The 24,917-nt window shown below is 49.8% G+C and overlaps 1 protein-coding gene across 12 annotated transcripts in view; it reads left to right on the top strand.

Moving 5' to 3' along the window:
- Positions 1–24,917, top strand: part of BANP (BTG3 associated nuclear protein) — a 131,761-nt gene that overhangs the window by 28,660 nt on the left and 78,184 nt on the right. For 9 of the 12 annotated variants that reach the window (XR_010408190.1, XR_010408191.1, XM_064581180.1 and 6 more), the window contains 3 exons: positions 4,751–4,842; positions 5,870–6,069; positions 23,958–24,074. The exons of 1 other annotated variant lie outside the window; for it this stretch is intronic. Coding sequence is in view for 9 of the 11 variants with exons in the window: in XM_064581180.1 (XP_064437250.1) it covers positions 4,751–4,842; positions 5,870–6,069; positions 23,958–24,074 (409 nt within the window). In the remaining 2 variants the exon portion in view is untranslated. The remainder of the gene's footprint in view (positions 1–4,750; positions 4,843–5,869; positions 6,070–23,957; positions 24,075–24,917) is intronic. 2 more of the 12 variants (XM_064581176.1, XM_064581175.1) reach the window with 1 other exon arrangement.

Genomic DNA, 24,917 nt, shown 5'->3' with positions numbered 1-24,917 from the left:
TCCCTTCCTTCTCCTAATGTCCTCCATGCTATTCCTTATGTTCCACACATAAGTGAAAACATATGCTAATTGGCTTTCTCTGCTTGACTTATTTCACTTAGCATAATCTCCTCCAGTCCCATCCATGTTGATGTAAAAGTTGGGTATTCATCTTTTCTGATGGCTGAGTAATATTCCATTGTATATATGGACCATATCTTCTTTATCCATTCATCTGTTGAAGGGCATCTCGGCTCTTTCCACAGTTTGGCTATTGCGGACATTGCTGCTATGAACATTGGGGTGCATATGGCCCTTCTTTTCACTACATCTGTGTCTTTGGGGTAAATACCCAGGAGTGCAATTGCTGGGTCATAGGGTAGCTCTATTTTTAAATATTTGAGGCACCTCCACACTGTTTTCCGAAGCGGCTGTACCAGCTTGCATTCCCACCAACAGTATAAGAGGGTTCCCCTTTCTCCACAACCTCTCCAACATTTGGTGTTTCTTTCCCTGTCCATTTTGGCCATTCTAACTGGTGTAAGGTGGTATCTCAGCGTGGTTTTGATTTGAATTTCCCTGACGGCTAATGATGATGAACATTTTTTCATGTGTCTGTTAGCCATTTGTATGTCTTCTTCAGAGAAGTATCTTTTCGTATCTTCTGCCCACTTTTTGACGTGATTATTTGTTTTTTGGGTGTTGAGTTTGAGAAGTTCTTTATAGGTCTTGGATACCAGCCCTTTATCTGTAGTGTCATTTGCAAGTATCTTCTCCCATTCTGTGGGTTGCCTTTTTGTTTTGTTGACTGTTTCCTTTGGTGTGCAGAAGCTTTTTATCTTGATGAAGTCCCCAAAGTTCATTTTTGCTTTTGTTTCACTAGCTTTTGGAGATGTATCTTGAAAGAAGTTGCTGTGGCCGATGTCAAAGAGGTTACTGCCTATGTTCTCCTCTAGGATTTTGATGGATTCCTGTCTCACATTGACAAGGTCTTTCATCCACTTTGAGTTTATCTTTGTGAATGGTGTTAGAGAATCATCGAGTTTCATTCTTCTGCATGTGGCTCTCCAATTTTCCCAGCACCGTTTATTGAAGAGACTGTCTTTTTTCCGTTGCATGTTTTTTCCTGCTTTGTCAAAGATTATTTGACCATAGAGTTGAGGGTCCATATTTGGGTTCTCTATTCTTTTTTAAAGTTTGAAGTGAGAACTGCACATGACAAAAATCACTGAGTGTTTTAGTTGCCTGGTTATTATTTTTGGGATAGTAGAATTGAAATGCTGACTTTTTTTTTTCCCCTACAGAAAAGAGAATTTTCAGAAATCTCATAAGAAAGTACAATGATGTCTATCTTTTATGATCTGATATGTTAATTGAAAAAACTTCATTTAGAACTTAGTTATGGTCTGGAAGGGAGAGCAGTATAAATGATTTTAGAATTAAATGACCAGTCACAAAGAAATGGAGGCACTCTTTTCGGGATGCTGTGCTTTTTCTCTTATTTTGCCTCTAATTTGTTTATAAGAACCACCGTCACCTATTGGCTGGTGAGATCAAGAGCCTGTCAAGTCACTGAGCAAAGTTAGGACATGTGACTGCAGCTGTGTGACCACAGTCTTCTCTGTGAAAGCTGGCCAGTTTGTTTAGAGTGAGAACTTGCAGCCTTGGCCTCATCAGCACCACACCTTAGATGCCACTGAGCTAAAAAAAAAAAAAAAAGCAGAAACACTATCACTGTCCATTAAATTTTTAAAAATAGCTTCATATTTTGGTAGGTGAATGACCATTTAGAAAATAAACTGCAATGTTATAAAAGAAAAATGTTCCAGTTACATAAATTTTAAACCTTTTTAGAACAATTAAAGTTCTGGATAGTTTACTTCCCAAATAAATTGTTTCTCTGTAGATTATAGTTCAAAGAAGGCTTAGAGAAATCGTTTCTAACCTTGGTTTTGTCCAGTCTCCCTTCCTGAAATAACCGGGAACTGTAGTTTGTGCAGCGCTCTCTGAGGCCTTCGTAGACAGCTTCTGATCTCTGGTCCAGAAGGACCCGCACACACCCAGCACATCCCATGGTGCACACACGTGTGTGTCTCCAGAGCGGGCCTGAGATTGAGATGATTTTTCCTTCATCTCTAGGATACGGACTTTGTAAAATTTAGAAGTAGTTAACCAAGTGGAAGAAATGAAAATGTCCCATGGTCCTAGCAGGAGAACTGCTTATTGGCGTGGGCATCCTTCTACTTTTTTCTGACGTTTAGGTCTCTCTGCATCTGCACATCCTCCCCATATGGCTGTACTCACTTAAGCCGTCTGGCATGGACATAGAGGCAGCCTTCATCAGGCCTGGCCTTCCAGTTGATTGTCATGGCTTTAACATGAACATTGAGTTCTTTTATCTAATTCTAAGAGTAACATGTGCAAAATTATACAAAGCAGTGCAGGCAACTTGTGCAAATGTAGCAAAGGACAGCTGCCTGGCCCAGAGCCACTCGTTGCTGGAGCGCTGGTGGGTTCACCTCTGTCGGCCGTGGGCGCACCTCCTTCTATGTGGGTGCTTTGCTGCCCTTTGCTTAAAGCCTGGAGGTAGTTCTCGCTGCCGCAGGGCGTCTTCTTCCAGTTACAGGAATGAGCTCTGTGGCCCTGGACAAGTCACTTAACCTCACTGGACTTGCTTCCTATGCAGCAAATGAAAAGGATTAGAGTAATGATTGCCAGGCTCTCTGTCTCCTGGTCCTGGTACAATTCACCAGTTTCTAGTAGGAGTAAATAGACTAAGGTTTTGAGAACCTGTGTTTTGCCAATCACAAACACTTTTAGGCATGGATTTTTCCTTTTTTCACTTAATTAAATGAGAATTCATTCCCACACATTTCTGTGGAGGTGGTTGAGGCAATCCTGCTGCACAGGATCTACAGGGCACGATGCGAAGCCCTTTGGTAAGCAGGATGCTTCTTGTACTGTTGGCCCTTGGCTGGTTTCTGCAAGGTACAGCTTTGGGTAATTTACATCTAGGAAATCAGTTTACAGCTCTTGCCTAGGACCCATGAAAGGTTTGTGTTTGAGCCATAGGACTATTTATCATTACATTCTGGTTTCTTGATGAATTATCTGGTATGTACAGGCTTAAAGGCATTGACAACTTAAAAAATCGAGATGTGATTTGGAACCTCAGTCTATACTCCTTGTCAAAGTGGCTTGCTTTGCTGGAGGTGGGGGCAGGGCACCTAGCTTCTCCCCAACCCTCCCTTAGCAGATGAGGAATCACAGGCCAGCAGGCTGTGCTTTGTCCACACGTGTGGACAGCTTTGTGTGAAAGGGGCAGGGGAGGTCTCTGCTCTGCATAGGCACTGTGCCCCAGCTATCCTCCAGCCCCAAGTGTTCACCCTTGGTATCACACTGTGAGCTGGTTTGAGTTCCAGCTCTGCGTGGGACTGCAGGGAAGGCGGCTCGGCTTCGCTGAGCGGAGGTGGTTGGGCGGTGGGTGGTTCTGGGAGGGCTGGGGAGAGAATCGGGGACGTGGTCAGACAACACTGTGTGAACAAGGCAGACAAGGAGGCCTGTCACAGTGACTCTGTCCTACTTGACTGGAGTGTGGGGTGCACCTGAAAGGTGGACAGATGATACCCCAAGGTGTGTGTGCACTCACGTCTATTCTCACCAGGGCTGTGGCAGACGTGCTTCTGTGCGCACACACACACACACCATCGTACTGTTTGTGTTCTACATGTACGCCCGTGTGTTCTCACATCCTAGTACCCCTTCTGTAGAATAGGTTCCTAAACTGCTTTACATTAGAAAGTAGGGTGAAGCCATGGAGCAGGAGGGCGTCTCTGTATTACGTCTGCGTCCACAGGTGGCCATGCAGGAAGGAGGAGGAGAAATACACTGGGCAGGGAATGCTGGTGACTCTGGGCACGGAGAGGACAAGGGAAAATCCTGCAGTGAAATGGAAAGGTCTTCATGGTATGGCGTGAAGATAAATGCTGAATCTGAAACTCTGTACCATTGCAAGTTTGTAGATGTTTCGAGGTTGACTAGGCCTGGGGCCAAGGCTCAGGGATGGAGAGAAGTGTGGCTCAGGATTGTGATTGTGGATGGTTCTGGTGTTTGTTTCTCTCTTTTTTTTTTTTTAAAGATTTTATTTATTTATTTGCGAGAGAATGAGAGACAGAGAGCATGAGAGGGAGGAGGGTCAGAGGGAGAAGCAGACTCCCCACTGAGCAGGGAGCCCAATGCGGGACTCGATCCCGGGACTCCAGGATCATGACCTGAGCTGAAGGCAGTCGCTCAACCAACTGAGCCATCCAGGCGCCCGGTGTTTGTTTCTCTTTAGTGCTGTGTTTGTAGTGCACTTGGGATGGAGGGAAGGGCGGGGTGCTGCCTGTGGGTGGAGCCGCCGGCCCCCTGCAGCGGTGCTGGGCAGCTTGCGCTGGGCAGCTGCTGTGTGCAGAAGCACGGTGGGCAGGGAGGCCCTCCATGTGCCCGTGTCCCGTCTGCGCGTGGGAAGGCAGCTTATGTACACAGGGCTTTGATTTCCAAATGAGGGAGCCAGCCGACAGGCCTTTAACTTGCAGGGAAGTCCTTACTGCTCTTGGATTTTGTGAAGCTGGAAGTCAGGTGGGGGCTGCACCGAGCCCTCGGGGCGCGGCGTGTGGCTGCGGTGTGCGGGGTCTTGGGTTTGCGAGAGCTACGACGGACGCTGTTCGTGCCGAGGCCGGACGGCAGCGGCCACTGCGCTTACGCACGCTGTGTCTGCGTCGGTTTGCAGTCGTGCTGGAGAACCATGTGGTGGCGGATGACGACGAGCCGGCCCTGAAGCGCCAGCGCCTGGAGATCAACTGCCAGGACCCCTCCATCAAGGTGAGCGCCTCCCTGTGCCCCCTGCCGTTCCTGCCGGGGCTGCCCACACCCCTGCACCGTCCCCGGGGCCCCATGGAGGGGACCCCTGCCCGGGAGGGTCTCCCCACGCAGCCTTGCTCGCTGCTCCCTGCGGCTGGATCTCCGCGCTGACCCAGGGCGCATGGCCTCTGCGGGCCCGCTGCGTGTGCGTGGACCCGGGAGCCCAGAGCCGGTCCCTCGCGCGCTGCCTTCCAGCCCGGCCCTCGAGGAGGAGGTGGAGGCGGCCTTCCCTGCGCCTGCAGCTGCGTGGTGAGGAGTCTTGTCGGGCGCGGGGCCGCGGCGATCACCGTGTGGCTGCCCCATGCAGTGGGCCTGCCGTTAGACAAGCCCGTCGGTTCTTGAGAGGCTCAGTGGGCCACATGTGCACCGCACAGCCGCGCTCCCTGTGCCCTGGTCCCTGCGCCCTGTGCCCGCTCTGCCCCACCCCCCAACTCGAGGGCGGGAGAGGAGAGGACAAGCAAATTCCCCATTGCTAAACATTGCCCAGGCCGCGGCCCGGCTGCGGTGGCTCGGGCCCCAGGCGATGGTTGCGGGAAGCACGGGGCGCTCCTGGCCCAGGCTGGGCTCGTTGCCGGGGAGGGCGGCGGGTGCTGGAGACCGGAGCCCGCACTGTTGCAGCCGGAGGCGCCCTGCTGGCCACTGGGTGGCAGGCTTGCCGTGCACAAGCCCTTGGCTGTGCGTCCCGGGTGTGCCGCCTCCCCGGCTGGCTGGACTGGCCTGCTAGTGTGTGTGTCAGACCGGTGCCCAGGGCAGCACCCTGCACACTGCTGCAGTGTTTTCTGCTACGGCCCGGGCTCACACGCGGGGACAGCGTGCTGCAGTCTGGTCTCCGCACGTGCTTCCAGCAGAAACAAAGGAGCCCAGGTGCAGGGACTGTTCTGTTGGGAGTAGACACATTTGGAATTAGGGAATCGTGAGCAGGGTCCTTGCGGCTGTCCCCTGCAGTCACGGCAACCCTTCTGAGCTGTTTTCTTTTTTCCACTTGCAGTCATTCCTGTACTCCATTAACCAGACAATCTGCTTACGGTTGGATAGCATTGAAGCCAAGCTGCAGGCTCTGGAGGCTACTTGCAAATCGTTAGAAGAAAAACTGGACCTGGTCACCAACAAGCAGCACAGCCCCATCCAAGTCCCCATGGTGGCGGGCTCCCCTCTCGGCGCGACCCAGACGTGCAACAAAGTGCGATGGTAAGAATCCAGTGGAGGGTGGGCCGCCTGCGCCCCAGGCTCCTGCCTGGCTGCTCGAGTCGCCTTGCACACAGCTCGGTGGCTCTGGTTTAGTTAGCCGCAGACCTCACGCGTGACAACGCCCAGCCCGAGCGCCTGGAAGGCATCCCCACGGTTTCTGTCGGATAGAAGCCACACTAACACATCTTCTCTCTGGAGCAGAGCCATCAGGTCTTCGAAGATGTGCCTTTCTTTCCTTTTTCTCGGTTCTGTCTGGCCTGTGTGCACACATAGGTAGGGTTTCTCCATTTTACTTGAGTGTCCCAGATTTTCCCTTCATATCAGTAGTTTTTATCGTGTCTTTTTTTTTTTTTTTTTTAATATTTCGAGTCTAATGTTAGTGATGTGTGTGGTAGTTCATGTACTGTTTGAGTTGAAACTTGATAAAGGATTTACTTAGATGGGACGGGTGTGTCACAGTGTTTGGCCTGTTCGTGTGTGTTCGTCCTCGGTGCCCTGTGAGATGCTGGAGCTCCTGAGATGAGCTAAAGCTCAGGCTCAGGGCACCCGCGTCCATCAGTCTTGCCATCTTTACCTTTTCCCACAGCTGGCTCCAGTCTGTGGTGGTGGCGGGATTTGTCTTCGTAGTTGATGAGAGCATGGAGCATGTTTGCTGGGGGCCTTGCTGCCAGTGCCTGCTGGGCTCTGCCCTGTGCATGTGCCCCGAGACAGGAGCACGGGACGGCTTGGTGGACTTGCCAGGGAGTGTGGGATTGCGGAGGGGCTCCTGGTGTGGTTTGGGGATGCTTCCCTTTGAAGATGGCCCCTGTCCTGGTTTGTGTGGGATGCTGTGGATGACCCCTGCTGTGTGGGTGCGATTAATAGAGCCTCCAGTGACTGACTCCACAGTGTCCCCATGTGTTCAGCATGCTGTGTGGCCTCACACCTGACTTCTGTCCCTGAGCGGGGGGTGGGGGGGTAGTCCGTGGTGTTGCTCTGAGACAGGCCTCTGGCCCGTGTTTGTATGTGTCCTGATAGATCCAGCCTGTCCTTTCTCCCAGCAGACCGTGGCTGAGCATGTGCTCTGCAGGCAGGGACACTCACCCCATCAGAACCAGCGCCTTTGGTTCAGAATCCTTTTTCTGTGATGCCTACTTACCCTATAATGTAACATTGAGAAAATACAGTTTATCTTGGAAAAATGAGTATAATGTTAGTTGTAATGTGAGGAGAAATAAAAGGGTAGAAGGTATAATAAATGACGTGTGGTTGGGCTTGTAAGTGCTTGGGTGAAATACACAAGGAGGCAGTGAGCAGGCCAGATGCCCAAACCTCGTCCGTCGAGTCCTGGTGACCGGGAGCTCTGTGCACTAGTCCACGCACACCGGGAACTCAGATGCCAGTCGTCATGGAATCTTACCAAATGATGAGCCATTCTTGGTGTAGTTTCAAGCAAAAAGCAAAATGTAATTTTTTCTAGACTTGAACAGTAGTTGAATTCCTGGGAGATTTGTTAGAGTAAAACTACCCAAAAATATTTCGTGTATAAACGTAGAGCAGAGTAAGATTTTAGGCTCAGAAAGTTGTTAGAATCATGTTTTTCCTCATACGAGCGAGTGCCTGGGACATTTGAAGTTTGCGCAGCAAGACTTTTTGTTAGATGAGACCATCTCAGGAACTGAAGATGTCTTCGTCTTCTTGGCCCTACGCACTAAATCTCAGTGGTGTCTCGTGAGTATGATGACCCAGTGTACCCCACTGGATTTCAGAGCCCCCCCCTGCCCACCGCCACCCCCCAGAGTCTCCACTGGGAACTGCTGCTCTGAGGAGTAAGAAGAGAAAGAAGGACATGCTGCTTCCAGCTCAGAAGCCAGAAGCTGGCTTGTGTGGAGGATGGTCCTCATTTTGTCACTTTCTTACCTGTGTTTGGAAGAGCTGACCTTTGTGAGTCGGGGGAGTATCCATTCGGATCCTACCGTTGATTACTTGTGATGGTCCCGGTGGGGTCGCGATAAGTTGGAGGTCTGAAGAGTGCACCTTGTGAGCAGCTTGTTTTGGGATTCCTCCTGTGTCCAGAGCAGGGCGTATTCTTGGGAGCACGGGCCTCTGCATGGCACAGACTGCCATGGTCTGAAGCCGCGGGCTGACCTGGGCCAGGTCACATAGGTGTATTAACTGTCCTCATCTCGAAAACCAGGACAAGATGAAGGTGACCTAGGCCTGCCTTAGGGCTCCGTTGGCATCTCCCAAAGTTTTAACGATGAAGCTGGCGGGTGGGGGGATGGTGGCTCTGCTTCTTCTGGACTTGTGCCCCCAGACCGGTGTGCCATGTTCCTCCGGGTTTTGGGTTGTCTGATGATGGAGGGGCTTCAGCATTTTTGGGATTGCAGGCCTAGTGGGGAGACCCCATCAGCACTTCCCTGGGCAGAAATCCTACCATGCTCCCTGCTGCCAGCTATGATTTAGACCTGCTATGGTTTCCTCCATGTGTATTAACAAGTGGTAGAGTGAAAAGAAAGTTTTCTGATATTGACTCAGATGTATAACCTAGTCCATCCAAATTGGCTAGGTTTTCTGGCTTTAAAGAATTGTACTGGTGGATGTAAAAGCAAACCATGACAGAATGCATTTCCTGCGTCTCGGCACAAGGTTTGTTAATACTGTTAATAAAACCATTACGTACGGAAACCGACGAAAGGGCAAGAAAAGGGACGGTCCTTTCTCTAGTCTCTCCTAGGCATGGTTTTAAATAGTATGTATACAAATGATTTTTTCTTTTTAAAGATTTTATTTATTTATCAGAGACAGAGACAGAGCACAACAGGGGCAGAGGCAGAGGGAGAGGGAGAAGCAGGTTCCCTGCTGAGCGGGGAGCCTGACGCGGGGCTCAATCCCAGGACTCTGGGAACATGACCTGAGCCGAAGGCAGACGCTTAACCAACTGAGCCTCCCAGGCGCCCCTATACAATGATTTTTAAAGAAATAAGACAACAGTTGAAAACCACTAACACGAAATGCTCGGGAGAAGTAAAAGATAGGAATTTAATCCCAGTATATCAGTGAAAAAAATGTATGGTTTAATTAGAAAGTTACTAATTTGTAAACACATAAGTAATTGAAAATTTTATGTATGTAGTGTGGGCAGTGAGTGGAACATAGAAAAGGGAAAGTCTCCAAAACAAATTAAAAATTGGTTCACATTCTGCGTAACAAAGTACTTTTACCAATTATTTATTTTGGGCCTCAGGTATTTAAGATAAAAGTTAGAAGTATATGAGTTCTGGATTATTTTACATGCAAACCATATGGTTTTGAGAAGAACTTGATTCCTTAGGCCCATTTGCATTTGCTGTGGATGATTTTGTGGGGAGGTCTGAGTGTAACTGGGCCAGACAGACGGAGGCACCGTAAAGTTCTTTTTGGTTAACGAGGATTCTGGGTGGTGAGTGAGAAACCATCCCCTGAAACCACTCACCCTTGCATTTGGAGAGGCTGCCTGTGGCCCAGAGCCAGCCCTGGACCCGCGGAGCAGAGCTCAGTCCCTGTGCGCTCTGAGATTCACTCACCTGTTGGTTATTTCTTTTTTTTTTAAGATTTTATTTATTTATTTGACAGATAGAGACACAGCGAGAGAGGGAACACAAGCAGGGGGAGTGGGAGAGGGAGAAGCAGGCTCCCCGCGGAGCAGGGAGCCCGATGCGGGGCTCGATCCCAGGACCCCGGGACCATGACCTGAGCCGAAGGCAGACGCTTAACGGCTGAGCCACCCAGGCGCCCCCTGTTGGTTATTTCTAATAACAGCTAGCCCAGATTAGCCCACGCTCTTAGCTCTGACAGTTCTTTACTCGTTCTCTGTACTCCCCGGAGTGTGGAAGGCAGCAGAAGGCTGCCAACCTCAGCTGGCATTTAGCACCCAGATTTTTCAGATTCTATACCTGAATGAGATTTTCTAAATAAATTCAAGAAAAAGCAGTGGAGAAAGAAAATCTTTACCTGTGATGCTAACGCCTAATCATTGTGATAAAAATGTTTGCGAGGGTCTTTGGAGGGGTTTCATCCCATGGTGTTCTCCTTGGGGAAAAGGAAAACGGACTGGAATTGCTGCAGGTAGGTGATTCTCTTCCTTGAAAGTGCACTGTAAATTTGGATTTTGCTTAATTGTGATTCTGGGTGTAGCAACTTAGGCTTTACCTCTGAAGCTGCTTTCCCGCGGGTGGTGGAAGTGGCAGGTGGCTGGAGCCCCCCGTGATGAGCCGAGGCAGTCCCTGTACCGTAGGCTCGTCCTCCCAGGGGCCTCTGTTGGGTAACTCGGACGGGAGGGATCAGGTGTACGGACAGGGACACTTACATAGATCAGCGTAGAAATTCCTCTGTGGCACTTCTTTGAAGCTAGACACAGAGCTCTTTGAAGAGGGCCCAGTGAGCAGGACACGGCTGAGCACGGCGCTGCCCTCATGGATGGCCGCTGGAAGGCTGGACTGCGCCTGAGCAGAGCAGTGTCCAGATCAGGGGACAGAGGACCTGCTTGTGCGGCGGGGTCTTTTATTTAGTTATTTTTTAAGATTTTACTTATTAGAGAGAGACAGAGAGAGAGAGAGAGAGATGGAGAGCACAGAGGGAGAAGCAGACTCCTCACCGAGCAAGGAGCCCAATTCAGGACTCGATCCTAGGATCCCAAGATCATGACCTGAGCTGAAGGCAGACGCTTAAGCAACTGAGCCACCCAGGTGCCCCGTGCGGTGGGGTCTTATAGGGCCGGACTCCTAGGTGAGTCAGAGAGCAACTCAGACCTGGGTGTTCCGTGTTTGTTTTTATTAACAGGATGTACTAATTAAAAAGATGCTTGCGTTTCTTTCTTTTAAAAGCAATATGTTTTTATTTTTTTACGCACAAATGGTTTATTTTTATTGAGGTCTAATTGCCCTACAACAGATTTTTATTTTTTTATTATTTATTTATTTATTTATTTATTTATTTATTTATTTATTTTTAAAAAGATTTTATTTATTTATTTGTTAGAGAGTGAGTGAGAGAGAAACAGCATGAGAGAGGAGAGGGTCAGAGGGAGAAGCAGGCTCCCCGCTGAGCCGGGAGCCCGACATGGGACTCGATCCCAGGACCCTGGGATCATGACCTGAGCTGAAGGCAGTCGCTTAACCAACTGAGCCACCCAGGCACCCAACAGATTTTTATTTTTAAAAGCTTAAAAGTTTTTTTGTTTTTTTTTTTAGAGTTTTAGTGTGTTTCTACAATTTTAAAACAATTGTGGTAAATCAGTGGTGTCTTTATAATACTCAGACATAAAAAAGTGATTTCTTTTCAAAATCATCTTTTCCTTCAGAGAGCTGTCATACAAGACATACGGAGGAGGAAAATTGTTTTAGTTTCCCGTAAGCTGATTATTTACCCGCAGAGAGCTGAAATATTTGATCAACAAATTATTTAAATTCCCTCTACTACGGTTGCAGAGTCTTTGTTTTATTTCCCACAGGGCCTTTTGTTTTAAAGCTTGATGGATATTTGTGGAAAGGCTGTTCTTTGAGCCCTGTGGCTTCTGGATAGAGAGAGGACCCCTTCTGAGCATCTCTCTTTCCAGCCTTGGAGCGCTAGTGGTGGTGGTGGGCGCCGGTCAGTGTTCAGAGCCGCTCACTCGGGGCCACTGACCTTTTCAGTCAGGAGTGTAGCATTTTGGAGGCTTTGGAATGTGACAAACTCCAGATAGGGCTGTTTGAATCATGAAGAAATGGTTTGGTCTCAGCCATGACAGACTCATGTACAGATTTTGAGTTTTTGATGTTTCCACTTACTTTTGTAGACGTAGGATTTCTCTTTGTGCCTGATCTACACTACCTTGCCCAGCTGCCCACTTTTAGTGACCTAATCATGATACCCTGTACATGGCTGAATACTAGCCAAGGAACACCTGTAGCTTATGCACATACGATTTGGGGAATCATGAACATAATCTGATGACTCAGATATAATCTGATAACCAAAGCAGATAATAAACGTGTAGCCAGATGTTTGCATAGATCATGCCCATTCTTATAATCTGGAGTACTTCTCTAGTGTTGGAGTAACTCTGGTAACTCATTGGTTGGGATCTGTGGATCCATTTGGACAGAGTTACCATCTTAACACCATGGAGTCTTCTCCCTTAGGCAGGTTTTTAATTTCTAGTTTTCAGTGTGTAGCTCTTTCTCCTATTTTGTTAAATTTTTCTCTAAGTAAGACGTATTTTTAGATGCTATTATTAATGGTATTGTGTTTTAAATTCTAATTTCCATTTGTTCACTGGTAGTGTGTAGACATAGAGTAGGTTTTTGTTTACTGACCTTTATCCTGCATCATTTCTAAATTCACTTGTTTTAGTAGCTTTTGTGCAGAATTTAAAAGAAAGTGAAGTGTATGTAGTCATATATATATATATATATTTTTTTTTTTTACATAAAGAGCGTTTTATTTCTCATCAAATTTCTCTACCATTTCTTACTTTGCCTTGGTGGCTAGGCTTTCCCATTTTAGGGTGACTTTTTGTATTTTTACCTTATTTCTGATCTCTGAGTGAAAGCATCCAGTCTTTCACCATTAAGTGTGGTGTTAGCTCTAAATCTTTTGCTCTTTATTGGGTTGAAGAAATCCTATTCCTGATTTCATGGGATTTTTAAATTATGAGCAGGCATTGAATTTTCATGTGCTCTTTATGTATCTCCTATCATGTGGTTTTTCTTGATTGTGTTGTTGCAGTGAGTTACGCTGCATTTCTTTCATAATAAGCCTAATGATCATAGCGTTACTACCCTTTTTACGTATTTTTGGATTGATTTGCTAATATGTGGTTAAGGGTTTTTGCATCTCTCTTCATAGGGGATGTTAGTCTGTTGTTTTCTTTCTTGAACTGTCTTCGTTGCCATCAGTGGTGGGAGGGGCAGAGGGAGAGGGAAAGAGAGAGAATCCCAAGCAGGCTCACGCCCAGTGAGGAGCCCGACAAGGGGCTCGATCTCATGACCCTGAGATCACGACTTGAGCCAAAACCAAGAGTCAGACGCTCAACCGGCTGAACCACCTGGGCTGGGCGCTCCTGAAAATGTTTCTATAGGATTAGTTTCATTTTTTCCCCTAAATATTTGATCTGATTTGCCAGTGGATTATGAATTCAATTTCTTTAATAAACGTGGAACTTCTTGAGTCAGTGTTAATTTGTATTCTCGAGGGATTTTTTTTTTTTCCATCTAAATTCTGGAATTTACTAGTATGTTACTTTTCATAGTGTCCTCGTGTTGTCTGTAGGCCCACAGGACACTGAGTTGCTATGTCTCCTTGGGCTCCTCCTGTCTGTGACAGTCTCACAGACTTCCCTTTTTTTATAACTTTTTGAGGAGTGCTGGTCAGGTGTCCCTCAACTGAGATTCGTCTGATGCTTTTCTTATGCTTAGACTGGGATTGTGGGATTTCAAGAGGCAGACCGCAGAGGTGAAGTGCCACTTTCGTTCCATCTTTTCCAGGGTACGTACCGTCGCCGGACTTCTCTCTGTTGGTGTTGCCTTTGGTCACCGGGCTGAGGTTAGATTGTCAGATTTCTCCACTGGCGAGTTCCACCCCCTGCCGCCTCCCATCCTGTGCTCTTGGGAAGGACCTCACTGAGCTCAGCCCCGACTCAAAGAGTGGGGAGTCATGCTCCACCTCCTGGATATATTGTTACTCTCCTGCACGGGAAACTTGTCTCTTCCCCCTTTATTGATTTAGTCAACCACTTACTTATATCAGTGTGGACTCGTGGATATTTATTTTGTACTTTGGGTTAGAATCCAATACCCCTTTATTTTGTTGCTCAGATGTTCCGGCTTTGGCCACTGGGAGTGCTGTCAGGTGGCTCCTTTGTCCTTAGATACTCAGACACCCCCTCTCTGCAGGATGCCCCCTGCAGCAGTGCTAGGGTCCGTCATTGCTCCTTTGTTGGAAGATGGCTGTAGAGACCAGGGTCTGGGTGTCGTGTGTCCCCGCTGTGGAGTCACCTGCAGCCCCATGCTCCCCCGCGCAGTGACAGAGCACCTGCTCCACCCGGGGTCCCCGTGTCGTTCAGTTTTCCCTTGGTGGTCGTTTCTGTAGCTCCTTGTGAAGCAGCAGGAAGAATATGCATTCCCAGCTCACGCACTCTTCTGACCTAGGGGTTAGCGTGCATTCAGAGGGCTTTGTTCTCTTGGGGGGGTGCAGGGTTAGAACCTGACCCCTCCAGAGCCTGTCTGCTCCAGAATCTGCTCTCTTAAGCAGCTAGTGGTTGAAGCTTGTTGCATTAAATTATCCCCATTTCTCTGTGGCACTTGGTTATTTTGGGGGGGTTGGTTTTATACTGTGTTTTGCTCATCTCATTAGGTATTGTAGATAATTTTCTTTTTTTGGAAATAAAATTTTAGTGCTAATTTATTCTTATCCCTGAGAGTGTTTTTTTGGATCCTGGTTTTTATGACTCTAACCTATAGGGAATACAACTGAGCCCTGTAAAACAAAATTTCAGTGAGGGTTTCATTTGAATGCTGGGTGTATTTGTTGGGGGCATGAGCCGCTGCGATAAAGAATTCTCTGACCCTGTGGGTTGACATTCGCAGGCTGGTGCATTCTGTTTCTAAAAACGCGGCCTCTCTCCTGTTTACATCCCAGCCTGAGCACTTGTCCAGGGCTCTGCTTGCTTCCAAGAGGACCTGGGATTGGAGCCTGGCTGCGTCGTGGCTCCCAGGGCACCCTGTGCGGGGGGGGCAGGGGTTCATGGTGGACACTAGCCCCCTCTGTCTTGGACTGGAGGACCTCCGGTTGTCTGGTTTTACTGTGTAACGAAGGGTTGTTCCCCTGCTCCCAGCCCCCCCCCCCCCTTTGTGCTCTCCCTGAAGTCTGAGACTGGTGAGCAGTGTCCTGCACTCGGGGTATTTCATGATGCCCCAGGTTCCTGGTTGCTCTTCAGGAGGACAGCCGTGAAAGCTGCTGGAGAACGGACGTGTTCAGGGAACGCGTGTCTGTGGGGTTTCAGGAGCATCTGCAAATGTGTTTTCTTACAAGGAGAAAGTGGAATTATTTGAGATTTTTGCTAGCTCTCTTTCGTTAATTGAGATTTTTTCTTTAGAAAATCTGTATTATATCAGATTTACCCAATTGTACTTTATGAAGTTACTTTGAATTTGCAAAAGGATCAGCTGTCAGCAGAATAGGGTACAGTGAGACTTCACTGCGGGTGGGACTGAGGCAGAAATGTTTCCAGATATTTTTCAAATGTTCTGGCGGGACTGCTCCTCCCCCAGCCACAAAACAGAGAGCTGGGCATCACTGTGTGAATAGAAGCCCTGCCTGGGCTGCCTGCCTCATGCAGGGAGGGACTGTAAAGCCAGTGCTGTGTGAAGTTGTGGGCTTGCTTCACCCTTGACGGCAAGGTCCCTGCCATCAGGCTCGGCTTGGTACAAATGACAGACTGGGAACACTCTGGCAGGGCGGGGTGGGGGTGGGGTGGGTGTTTCTTCGATGCCCAGAGCAGGGCTCTCATCACTGAGCACTTAGGACTTCTTTGGGGAAGCAATATTCAGACGAGTTTCCTTTGGTCTTTTTAAGTTACTTAAACTTGTCTTTGGAAGGTTCATTTCTCCTAGGATGGTCACGTTCTTAGCACCTGCCCACGTAAGGGGAGGTTTTAGCACAGAACATGGTTGTGGCCTTTCTTCTCCGTCTTGCAGTGGTTTGAGGACAGGTATCTGCGTTACCCCAGCCATGGTTGTTGGTTCAGCGAGCATCCATAGGCGTGTCACTGTTGATGATGAATGAGACTTGCTGGCAGTTGGCTTCTTATTTCCTGGGTGGACGTTAGTGTGGCGTGAATGCAGTTGGTGCTGGTGGACGTTCTCCTTGGTCCCTAGGATCTGGGAACAAGGAAGGACCACCCACGCTGCTCATATAAACCCGGCCTTCCGGGGGCGTCCCATTTTGCAAGGGAGCTTAAGAGGTATTCTCCTGGGGTAACCCCAGTGCACTGAAATTCTTGGGGCGGGATGGAGGTCCGCTCCCCGCCCCACCATTTCTGTGGCAGATGGGCTAGCTGATGGCAGCGCGTCCCCTCTGAGCTCGCAATAGCTGCAAACCTGAATCAGCGTGCCGTTTCTCCAAACATGAACCTCTCTTGCCGTCCTTGTTGAGGGGGTTCTCTTTGTTAGGACACAGCCTGAGTTTTGTGTGTCTCCGTGTGCACGTGTCCATTCAGGATCCAGTTATATGCCCCTGAAATCTGTATGAGGCTTGAGCTAATTCAGAGTTAGAGTTTCTGTCAAGTTCTCTAAGCTGATGCAAATCTGACATCAAGCTCTTCTGGATAACTGTTGAAAACTCTGGGTCCAGCTGACTTGATGTCATTTTGTCTTCTCTTTGCCCGAGGTCTGCATGTGTTTCTCGCTGGGCTGTCTGCACGCCACATGCCGAGCTCCTCTCCGGTGTTGGCCTGCCTTTTTCCGGGCGCCCCCTCCCCTCCTCCTCCCGGTGTCCCCACCTGCATCCACCACGGTGTGGGTCCTCAAGCTCTCTGGCCCAAACCAGCTTCTTCTCTGTTTTCCTTTTGTAATAAAAAGCGGAAAACACCAACTTGTGAAAAATAATTTAAATCCTACATTTTTCAAGAAGACTTTTTTTAGGTCTTGTATTTTTGTGGTTTGTTAATTTTTTTGCATAGATTGCGACAGAGCCCCTTGGCATACATTCAAATGATAGTCCTGTTTTATGTGACTGAGGAGCAAAGGGGACAGAAATGTAAATGTTTTAAATTCTGGTACAGGTAATTCTAACATGGTCACAAAGCAATTTCCTGAAACTGAAGAGACCTGGAAGGCCACTTTTTAAGTATGGCTTGGAAGATGTTTGTGTGATACTTCTGAAAGCTGAAAAGTGAAGGTGTTTTGTTTTAAATCCATCAAAATAAAACCATTAAAACACCCAACACTGAACGGATAAGTGGTAGCCGTAATTGGCATTGGATCATTTCTGGTCTTGACTCACAAGAGGCTAAGAGCATGAAAGGCACTTGGTTTTGAATACGGGCTCTGTCACCCGTGAGTGGGGAGACCCAGGGCACGTTCTTACCCTTTCCAAGCACCAGTCTCCTCCTCGGGACAAGGGGAATGAAGTAGTACGTGAGGATTACTGTCCGTGAGGTCATGCATATAAGCACGTGGTGTTCTTTGATCCTCAACAGCCCTGTGAGGTTGAAAAGATTAATCCTATTAAGGCTTCTTGTTCACCGAGGGTCTAACATCAGCCACGCCTCGTGGCTTGTGCTGGGCTCCTCACCCCACAGAATTCCAGGTCACCCTTAGTGGATGACAGCACCCTGGGCTGTCCTTTGGGTGTCATCTTGTTAGATTTGTGTTCTGGCTCTTGGTTCTTGGTCTGTTTTCTTTGAGCGTGTGGACCAGCAGCTTGAGACCAAGGAATCTAGAGGCAAGAGCCAGAGGACTGACCTCAGTCATGAGGCTTATTGTTGAATTCATGCATGTGTTGAACACACAGGCTTGTGTACTGGGCATTCACCTGGGTAGTAAATGCACAAAGAGATCCTGTGCAAGGGATTGCCCTGTTAACAGGCTAAGCTGCAGTCAGTGAGCCATGGACTAGATGAGTGCTGTGGGGAGACAGCGAACGGGGCAGATCTGTGCCTCTCACACAGGGTTGAGTGTGTGTGTGATTTTGTTGTTGTTGGAAAGCAGGGGCACCCGGCAGAGTCCCTGGGAAAATGGTTAAAAAAAACAAAACCCTTGGGCTCTCTGGGGGTGGTCCTAGATTCCCCAGGGAATTCTGATGTTGAAAAAGTAGTGGGTTGTGAACTGTTGCTTCGTTGGTTTTGGTTAGGATGTCATTGGAGGGCTCTGGGCTCCAGTCTCACTTGGCCCTATGGCCTTGGGCAGGTGACTTTATCAGCCAGTCTCCATGGGGAAGGCGCTGTGGTGCCCCCTCACGCTTCAAGGAGTGAGGGTGTCCTTCCACATGGGGCCCTGGGGGTGGTGCTGCCTACTGTGACTGCCCCTGGGGTAGTCGCTGGGGGCCTTGCACTCAGTCACTGTCCACAGGCGCGAGTGGCCCTTGTGCCCCCTGGTCACAGGTCACTGGGCCATGTCACAGGGTATCTTTTATTTCTGAATGATACCATTTTGAGGTAAGCGTATCCAACTTGGGTAATTAGCATAATCTTAGAATTGAAACAGTCAGGACAGTCTGTGACAGGACAGTCTCTTTTCCTTAATTTTTTTTTTTTTAAGATTTTATTTATTTAGGGGCACCTGGGTGGCTCAGTTGGTCAAGTGTCTGCCTTTGGCTCGGGTCATGATCTCAGGGTCCTGGGATGGAGTCCTACGTTGGGCTCCCTGCTCAGCAGGAAGTTTGCTTCCCTCTCTCTCATCCCTGCTTGTGTGCTCTCTCACTATCTCTGTGTGTCTCTCTCTCTCTCAAACAAATAAAATCTTTTATTTATTTATTTTTTAAGATTTTATTTATTTATTTATTCATGAGAGAGAGAGAGAGGTAGAGGGAGAAGCAGGAGAAAAGACGTTTAGCCGACTGAGCCACCCAGGCGCCCCAGTATTTTGGTTTTTATTTAATAGGAACTTAAAAAGCAAAACGACAGACATAGAGGTAAGGGTACAGAAACCGACTTAAGGTTGCTAAAGAATTAATCGAGCACATAACTTTTAGAAAACAAAATGAGGGAGGGAGAGAGAAATTGATGAGTGGAACATAACAGAGAGCCTAGAAATAGGCCTGCTGAGCTTTGACAGGGGTGCAAAGACCAGTCAGTGGGGGAAGGACATCCTTTTAACACAGGGAGCCAGGGCACCGGGACATCTGCAGGCAGAATGAGAGGACGGAGCCTGGGGTCATGTCATCCCTGGAACAGAAATTAATTTCCTGTGGAGGACAGATTTCAGTGTAAAGCTGTGAGACCTGCAGATGAAGCTGTAGGAGAAAATCTTTGAGACCTAAGGCCTGGCTCAGACCTCTTAGACTCGATACCAAAAGCAGCGCCTGTGAAAATAGTGATGAGTTGGACATGACGAAAATGATGAACTTAGGCTCCTCGAGAAACCCGTGGGGACGATGGAGGGACAGGCTGCAGGCGGGGTGGGGAGGCTCGCACAGCGCACGCCCGACAGTGATGGAGAGTGCGCTCACCTGCAGAAAAGCAGCCCCGCTAGCAAGTGGGTAGGAAACACAAATAGAGATGTTGCCCAAGGGGAGATATGGATGGCGAATGAGCACAAGATCATTAGTCATCAGGGTAAGGCAAGTCCAGACCACGGCGAGGGCCACTCCACGTCAGTCAGAATGGCGACATAGAAACAGCACCACCACCGGGCGCTGGTGAGGATGTGGAGAAACTGCACCTCTCCTGTGCTGCTGGTGGGGATGGAGAATGGGGCAGCCGCTCTGGAAGAGTCTGGCAGGAGTGTGTAAGGCTACACATGGACGTACCATATGGCCCAGCAGTCCCGTTCTTGGGCATTTAGCCCAGAGAAATGAAAACATATGTTCACAAGCTCGACATGAATGTCCATGGCAGCGTTGTTTGTAATTACCCACACCTGCGAGTCCCCCTGTGCCATGGGAATGTCCTCAGCAGTGACCCAGAGGGGACTGACCTCGGGGATTCCGCCGAGCCCAGACAGCCAGTCTCCAAGGTCATCACGTCTCTAACGTTGCCCAAGTGTAAGAACCGTATTGGTGGAGAGCAGGTTAGCGGTTGCTGGGGGACAGGGATGAGCTGGGAGGGCGGGCATGTCTGAAGGGGCAGCACGAGGCTGCTCCTCAGCAGTGGTGGTGGGGGGACATGGTTTGCGCATGGGGTTGATCTGCCCGGCCCCCCCCACCCCCTCCAGACAGCGGTGCATGCGGAGCCCGTGAAATCCGAGTAAGGACTGTCGTCTCATTCACGGAAGTGTTCCGCTTTCCATACTATACCGCAGGCTTTATAGGATGTCACCACCGGGGACATGGGACTCTGTGTAGTACTTTTATTACTTCTGTAATTGTCTGAAAGCAGAACCAGTAGTGTGTGTGCGTGAGAGAGAGCGAGGGAGGAGAGGAGGCACGGCAGAGCGAGCGAGGGACAGTAGACCCTCTAAGGATTTGTACTGGAGCTGGCTCACACAGTTGTGGGGGCAGCCAAGCACATTGAAGTCTAGGGCAGGTCAGCAGGAGGAGGTGGAGATCAGGATCAGCTAGCAGGAGCCCCCTGGCATGTCCAAGACCAGGAAGAAAACCTCCACCCCTCGCCTGATCAGGCCAGGCCCACCCAGGATAATCTCCCTTTTGGTTAACTTAGGGTCCGCCAGTTAGGACTTTTAATCACATCTGCAGAATCGCTTCATAGCACATGCAGATCAGTGTGATTGAATAATTGGAGAGTGTAATTCAGCCTAGGCAAGACACTTACATTATTGTGGCAATTTTCCCATGTTAACCCTAGACCATTTCAATCTTATTAGTGTGATATAGATGTTCCTTACTTTTTGAAAAATGAAATAGTCTCTTATACAGTTTGAGGTTGATATAAATGCATTGCATTAGTCGAAAGGGTGTGGTTTCTGGCATATTAGAACGTTGATTCATCGCTTTCTCGGGTGTTTGCTTTATAATCTGAATACCATCGTCTGTACAAGCACCCACGAATGAGCTTTCCACGGTTGAATTTCACCTTATTCCTCTGCTTTTTGAAAGTTCATCCCCTCCCTGAAGTTTGCCGCGTCCACCGGCTGTGACCTGCTTCTGTGAAACAGGAACAGAGAGAGAAACTGAAGCTGAAAAATGTATTTCCTGTAGCCATGAGGCCCCAAGCGTTAAAAAGGGTGTTTTGGATTCAGTTCTCGTGACAGTTGTTAGGACACAGTTGAACAAAACAGCATATGTGTGTTACTCCTGTAACTAATTCTTTTTTTTTTTTTTTAAAGATTTTATTTATTTATTTGACAGAGAGAATGAGATAGAGCATGAGAGGGGGGAGGGTCAGAGGGAGAAGCAGACTCCCCGCCGAGCAGGAAGCCCGATGCGGGACTCGATCCCAGGACTCCAGGATCACGACCTGAGCCGAAGGCAGTCGCCAAACCGACTGAGCCACCCAGGCGCCCACTCCTGTAACTAATTCTTAATAATCCAGTCTTAGGAATGCATTCTTGAGATGGATGGGGCTTTAGTTTTGGTTAATTCTTGAATCCGCAGATGATTATGAATTAGCACTTAAAGTGAGACAAGGTTCAGCCTTGGTCCTACTTCCAGTGGTAGTTTTTAAAGTTGTAAGTGCTGAGAGACTGGGTTCACATAAATAACTACGTGGGAGGAGAGGCGCCTCTCAGCTCCTCAGGTTGTGACTAAGGTCTTTGTAAGCTCTCGTCAGTGATGGTTTTTGATGATCTCTGGGCTGAAAAGGTACCGAGTTGGTCTGTCAGTTTTGTAGGAAGCAGCACCGGTAAGCTGGTAGCGCCCTGGGGTGTTTCGGTGAGCAGCAGAGGCATGGGCTTTCTCGCATGCAGCCTGCTGTCTCCGAGGGGCCCCGTGCTCTCCTGGGGGGCTTCCGTCCCGGGTGGACGGCGCCTGTCTCTGTAGTTGCAGGGACAGCTCGTTTTATTTTAAGGTGGGAAAAGGGCTTTGTGAGAGGGAGTAAACACATTGACCAGGGTGCTCTCTCAAAGTGAAACCTTTTTAGGAAAGAGTACATTCTGCGAGGTGAGGATTTGGACATGGCGTTGCGGAGAGCTGTCCGCGTCCAGGGACCCCCTGGACGCCGTGGGGGACCCCGAGGGCTACTCATTTACCTTGAAGCTGGTTGCTGCAGAACATTATTTCCTTGCCCTTAACAAGAACTGTTAGGGGGGAAAGGTCTGTTTAGTCAAACAACTTTGCCAGATGGTGCCTAAAGAAATTTTAATCTGTTCCCTTCAGGACTTCTGAGAACCTTTCATGGGCTGCCGCCCATGGTGGATTCCCACTCGGGAACTGTTGTGAGCCCCGAGTCGTCCTAGTTAGTTGCTCATGGAAGGAGAGGGCTGGAGAGGCACGTGTGTGGGATCCTGCAGGAGAGCAGGGCTCCACGGAATATGCTTCAGGGAAAGAGCAAGTGCATAGGAACCATTAATCTCCTGTTTTGGATACGAGAGAAGCTGAAATCTTGAAAGCCTGCGTGTGCCCATGGTCCCAAGTCGAGGGTCACGACCTGGGTTCCTGTGACGCCTGCCCTAGGGGTAGGCTGTGAGGATTTGCCGGCTTACTTTAGGTGTCAACAAAGAACAAGTAGAATCACTGAAAAAAATAATGCTTTTGAATGAAATGCCGTTGATTATGCTTTTATTTTAGAAAAACACCTCGTGGTCCTGTGATTTCCTTGGGCACGTAACGGCGCTGTTTGTGCCCCTGATTTTGGGAGGGGGCGTTTTACAGCCGTGTGGTGGTGACACCGGGCTACATCTTCCTACGTGCTTTTGGTGACGTGAAGTCTTCTCACGTGAAAGCACTGTCCCGTTCCCCCCTACCCGCCCCCCGAGTTGTGAAACTCAAGAATGACCTCTTTGTGGGTAGTTCTACCGTGCATTTCCGGTGCTCCCCTGCCACCTCCTGACAAAGCGTGCCCAGACTTGCCGGGACCACAGCACCAGCGGCCAGACGCTGAGTGACCGCGCAGTCTGGGAGCACGTGCCCTGACATAAGCTGTTGGCTGCTGCTTGTTGAACCACATGGGCTGCCTCTCGGAGGGTCCCTGTCGGAGGGTCCCCTGTCGGAGGGTCCCTGTCGGAGGGTCCCCATGTCAGAGGGTCCCCTGTCGGAGGGTCCCCTGTCGGAGGGCCCCTGTCGGAGGGTCCCCATGTCAGAGGGTCCCCCGTCGGAGGGTCCCCTGTCGGAGGGCCCCCCGTCGGAGGGTCCCCCTGTCGGAGGGCCCCCCGTCGGAGGGTCCCCCTGTCGGAGGGCCCCCCGTCGGAGGGTCCCCCTGTCGGAGGGCCCCCCGTCGGAGGGTCCCCCTGTCGGAGGGCCCCCCGTCGGAGGGTCCCCCTGTCGGAGGGCCCCCCGTCGGAGGGTCCCCCTGTCGGAGGGCCCCCCCCCCCCGTCGGAGGGTCCCCCGTCGGAGGGCCCCCCGTCGGAGGGTCCCCATGTCGGAGGGTTCCCCGTCGGAGGGCCCCCTGTCGGAGGGGCCCCTGTCGGAGGGCCCCCTGTCGGAGGGGCCCCCTGTCGGAGGGTCCCCATGTCGGAGGGTCCCCTGTCGGAGGGTCCCCTGTCGGAGGGTCCCCAGGCAGGGTGCCACCTGTCCAGGGCGGGTGGGGGCTCTGTCTGTTGTATAATCCTCTTCCTTCAAAGCGAAGAGCCGAGGCCCTTTCTTGTGGTTCCTGCACTCCCCTGGTAGAAGCCGCAGGTGATACACGTGTGGTTTTGCCCCTTTCCCTCCAGAGCTAACCTTGTGGAATGATGTTGACAAGTACGGTGCTTATGAAAGCCTCGATTTGCCATGTAGGAATTCTTTGGGGTAGAATGAGTACAAATATGAAGCCGTGTTTCATGCAGACATAGGACTTCAGAAATCTTACTAACTGCGTAACACCCCATGACCTCTCGCTCCTTTCTGTGTAAAGGTGTAAATATTCCTACCTCAACTCAGCTGAGAATACCAGCAGTGAGGAAAGGTAAACTCTCTCCTAAAAGGAAAAAAGAAAGAAACAAAAACACCTCCGGTTTATTCTTTGCCCAGTGTAAACTGTCAATTAACTTTACACGTGACTTCTGCTTAGGGCCACCTCCCCTCCCTTAGTGCGGGTCATGGGGAGCGGACTGTATTGAATTACTCTTATGTACTCTTAAAATGAATGTTGTTGTTTTAAGGTCTTCTTTTTCTTTGTGATTCTTTTGTTCCCTAGCGTCGTCCCCCAGACTACAGTAATACTCAACAATGATCGGCAGAACGCCATTGTAGCCAAGATGGACGACCCCTTGAGCAGCAGGGCACCGGATTCCCTGGAAAATATCATTAGCAAGTCAGTAGCCACAACACCAACCCCACCTTTCACTACCACTGCCACCGTGATGAGTCCCCTCAAGGACCAGTCAACGTTGCCCGCAGTTGTTTGTGGTAGGGGAGGGCCGAGCGGCGCTGCAGGCCCGCGTCCCGACGTGCTAACTGGAGAAGGTGACACGTCAAGGGGAGAGGCACTTGGAACTTCCGGTGCCCACGTGCTTTAGGGGGAGACAGCTGGAGCTTGTCACAGTAGCCGCTGGGGCTCGTGTCCTCCTCCCTCCACCCCGTACTCACGTCTGTCTGTCTCTGTAGCAGCATGTCGAGTCAACAGACAGGCGTTTTTAACTTTGCTGAGTGATGAGGGCATTTCAAGGTGGTGTTTTTCTCCCACCTTTTTCTTTGGAGACACGGTAAATGTAACCTTGGTCAGAAATAGGAGAGCATAAAGGCAGCGGGTGATGATGAGGTCCGCTGCGGGCGGCCCTGCCCGGCGGTCTGGGCTCAGCTTTTCCTGGGAACGTGCCGGAGCGGGCTCTTTGGCCTCTTGTTTCCTTCAGTGCGTCCACAGAGTAGTTCTGTTTTGCCTTTTCTCTCAGTCCTTTCTGCAGAGTGTTCCTCCCCCAGCTGTGTCCTGTCTCCTTTATTATCCTAGCCCGGTCTTGAGGGAGCCCGCTGTGCCTCGCGCACGGCCTGCTGCGTCAGGTGTGGGGGGAGAGGCTGTCTGAGGAGATCTGGCCCGTGGAGGCGAGGCAGGGCTCGGCTGGAGGTCAGTGTCAGACTCTGAGCGTTCAGGAGCGAGGTCAGCTTGGGCAGGCTGCTGTGGAATCAAGTTCAGACGGTGGAGCCCCCTCCCCGCGGCACG

The sequence above is a fragment of the Mirounga angustirostris genome, unplaced genomic scaffold, assembly GCF_029215605.1.
Source record: "Mirounga angustirostris isolate CCGP_5_RB_7025 unplaced genomic scaffold, mMirAng1.0.hap1 SCAF_16, whole genome shotgun sequence".
NCBI classification, from domain to species: domain Eukaryota; kingdom Metazoa; phylum Chordata; class Mammalia; order Carnivora; family Phocidae; genus Mirounga; species Mirounga angustirostris.
This window is presented reverse-complemented; position numbering and strand designations above follow the sequence as displayed.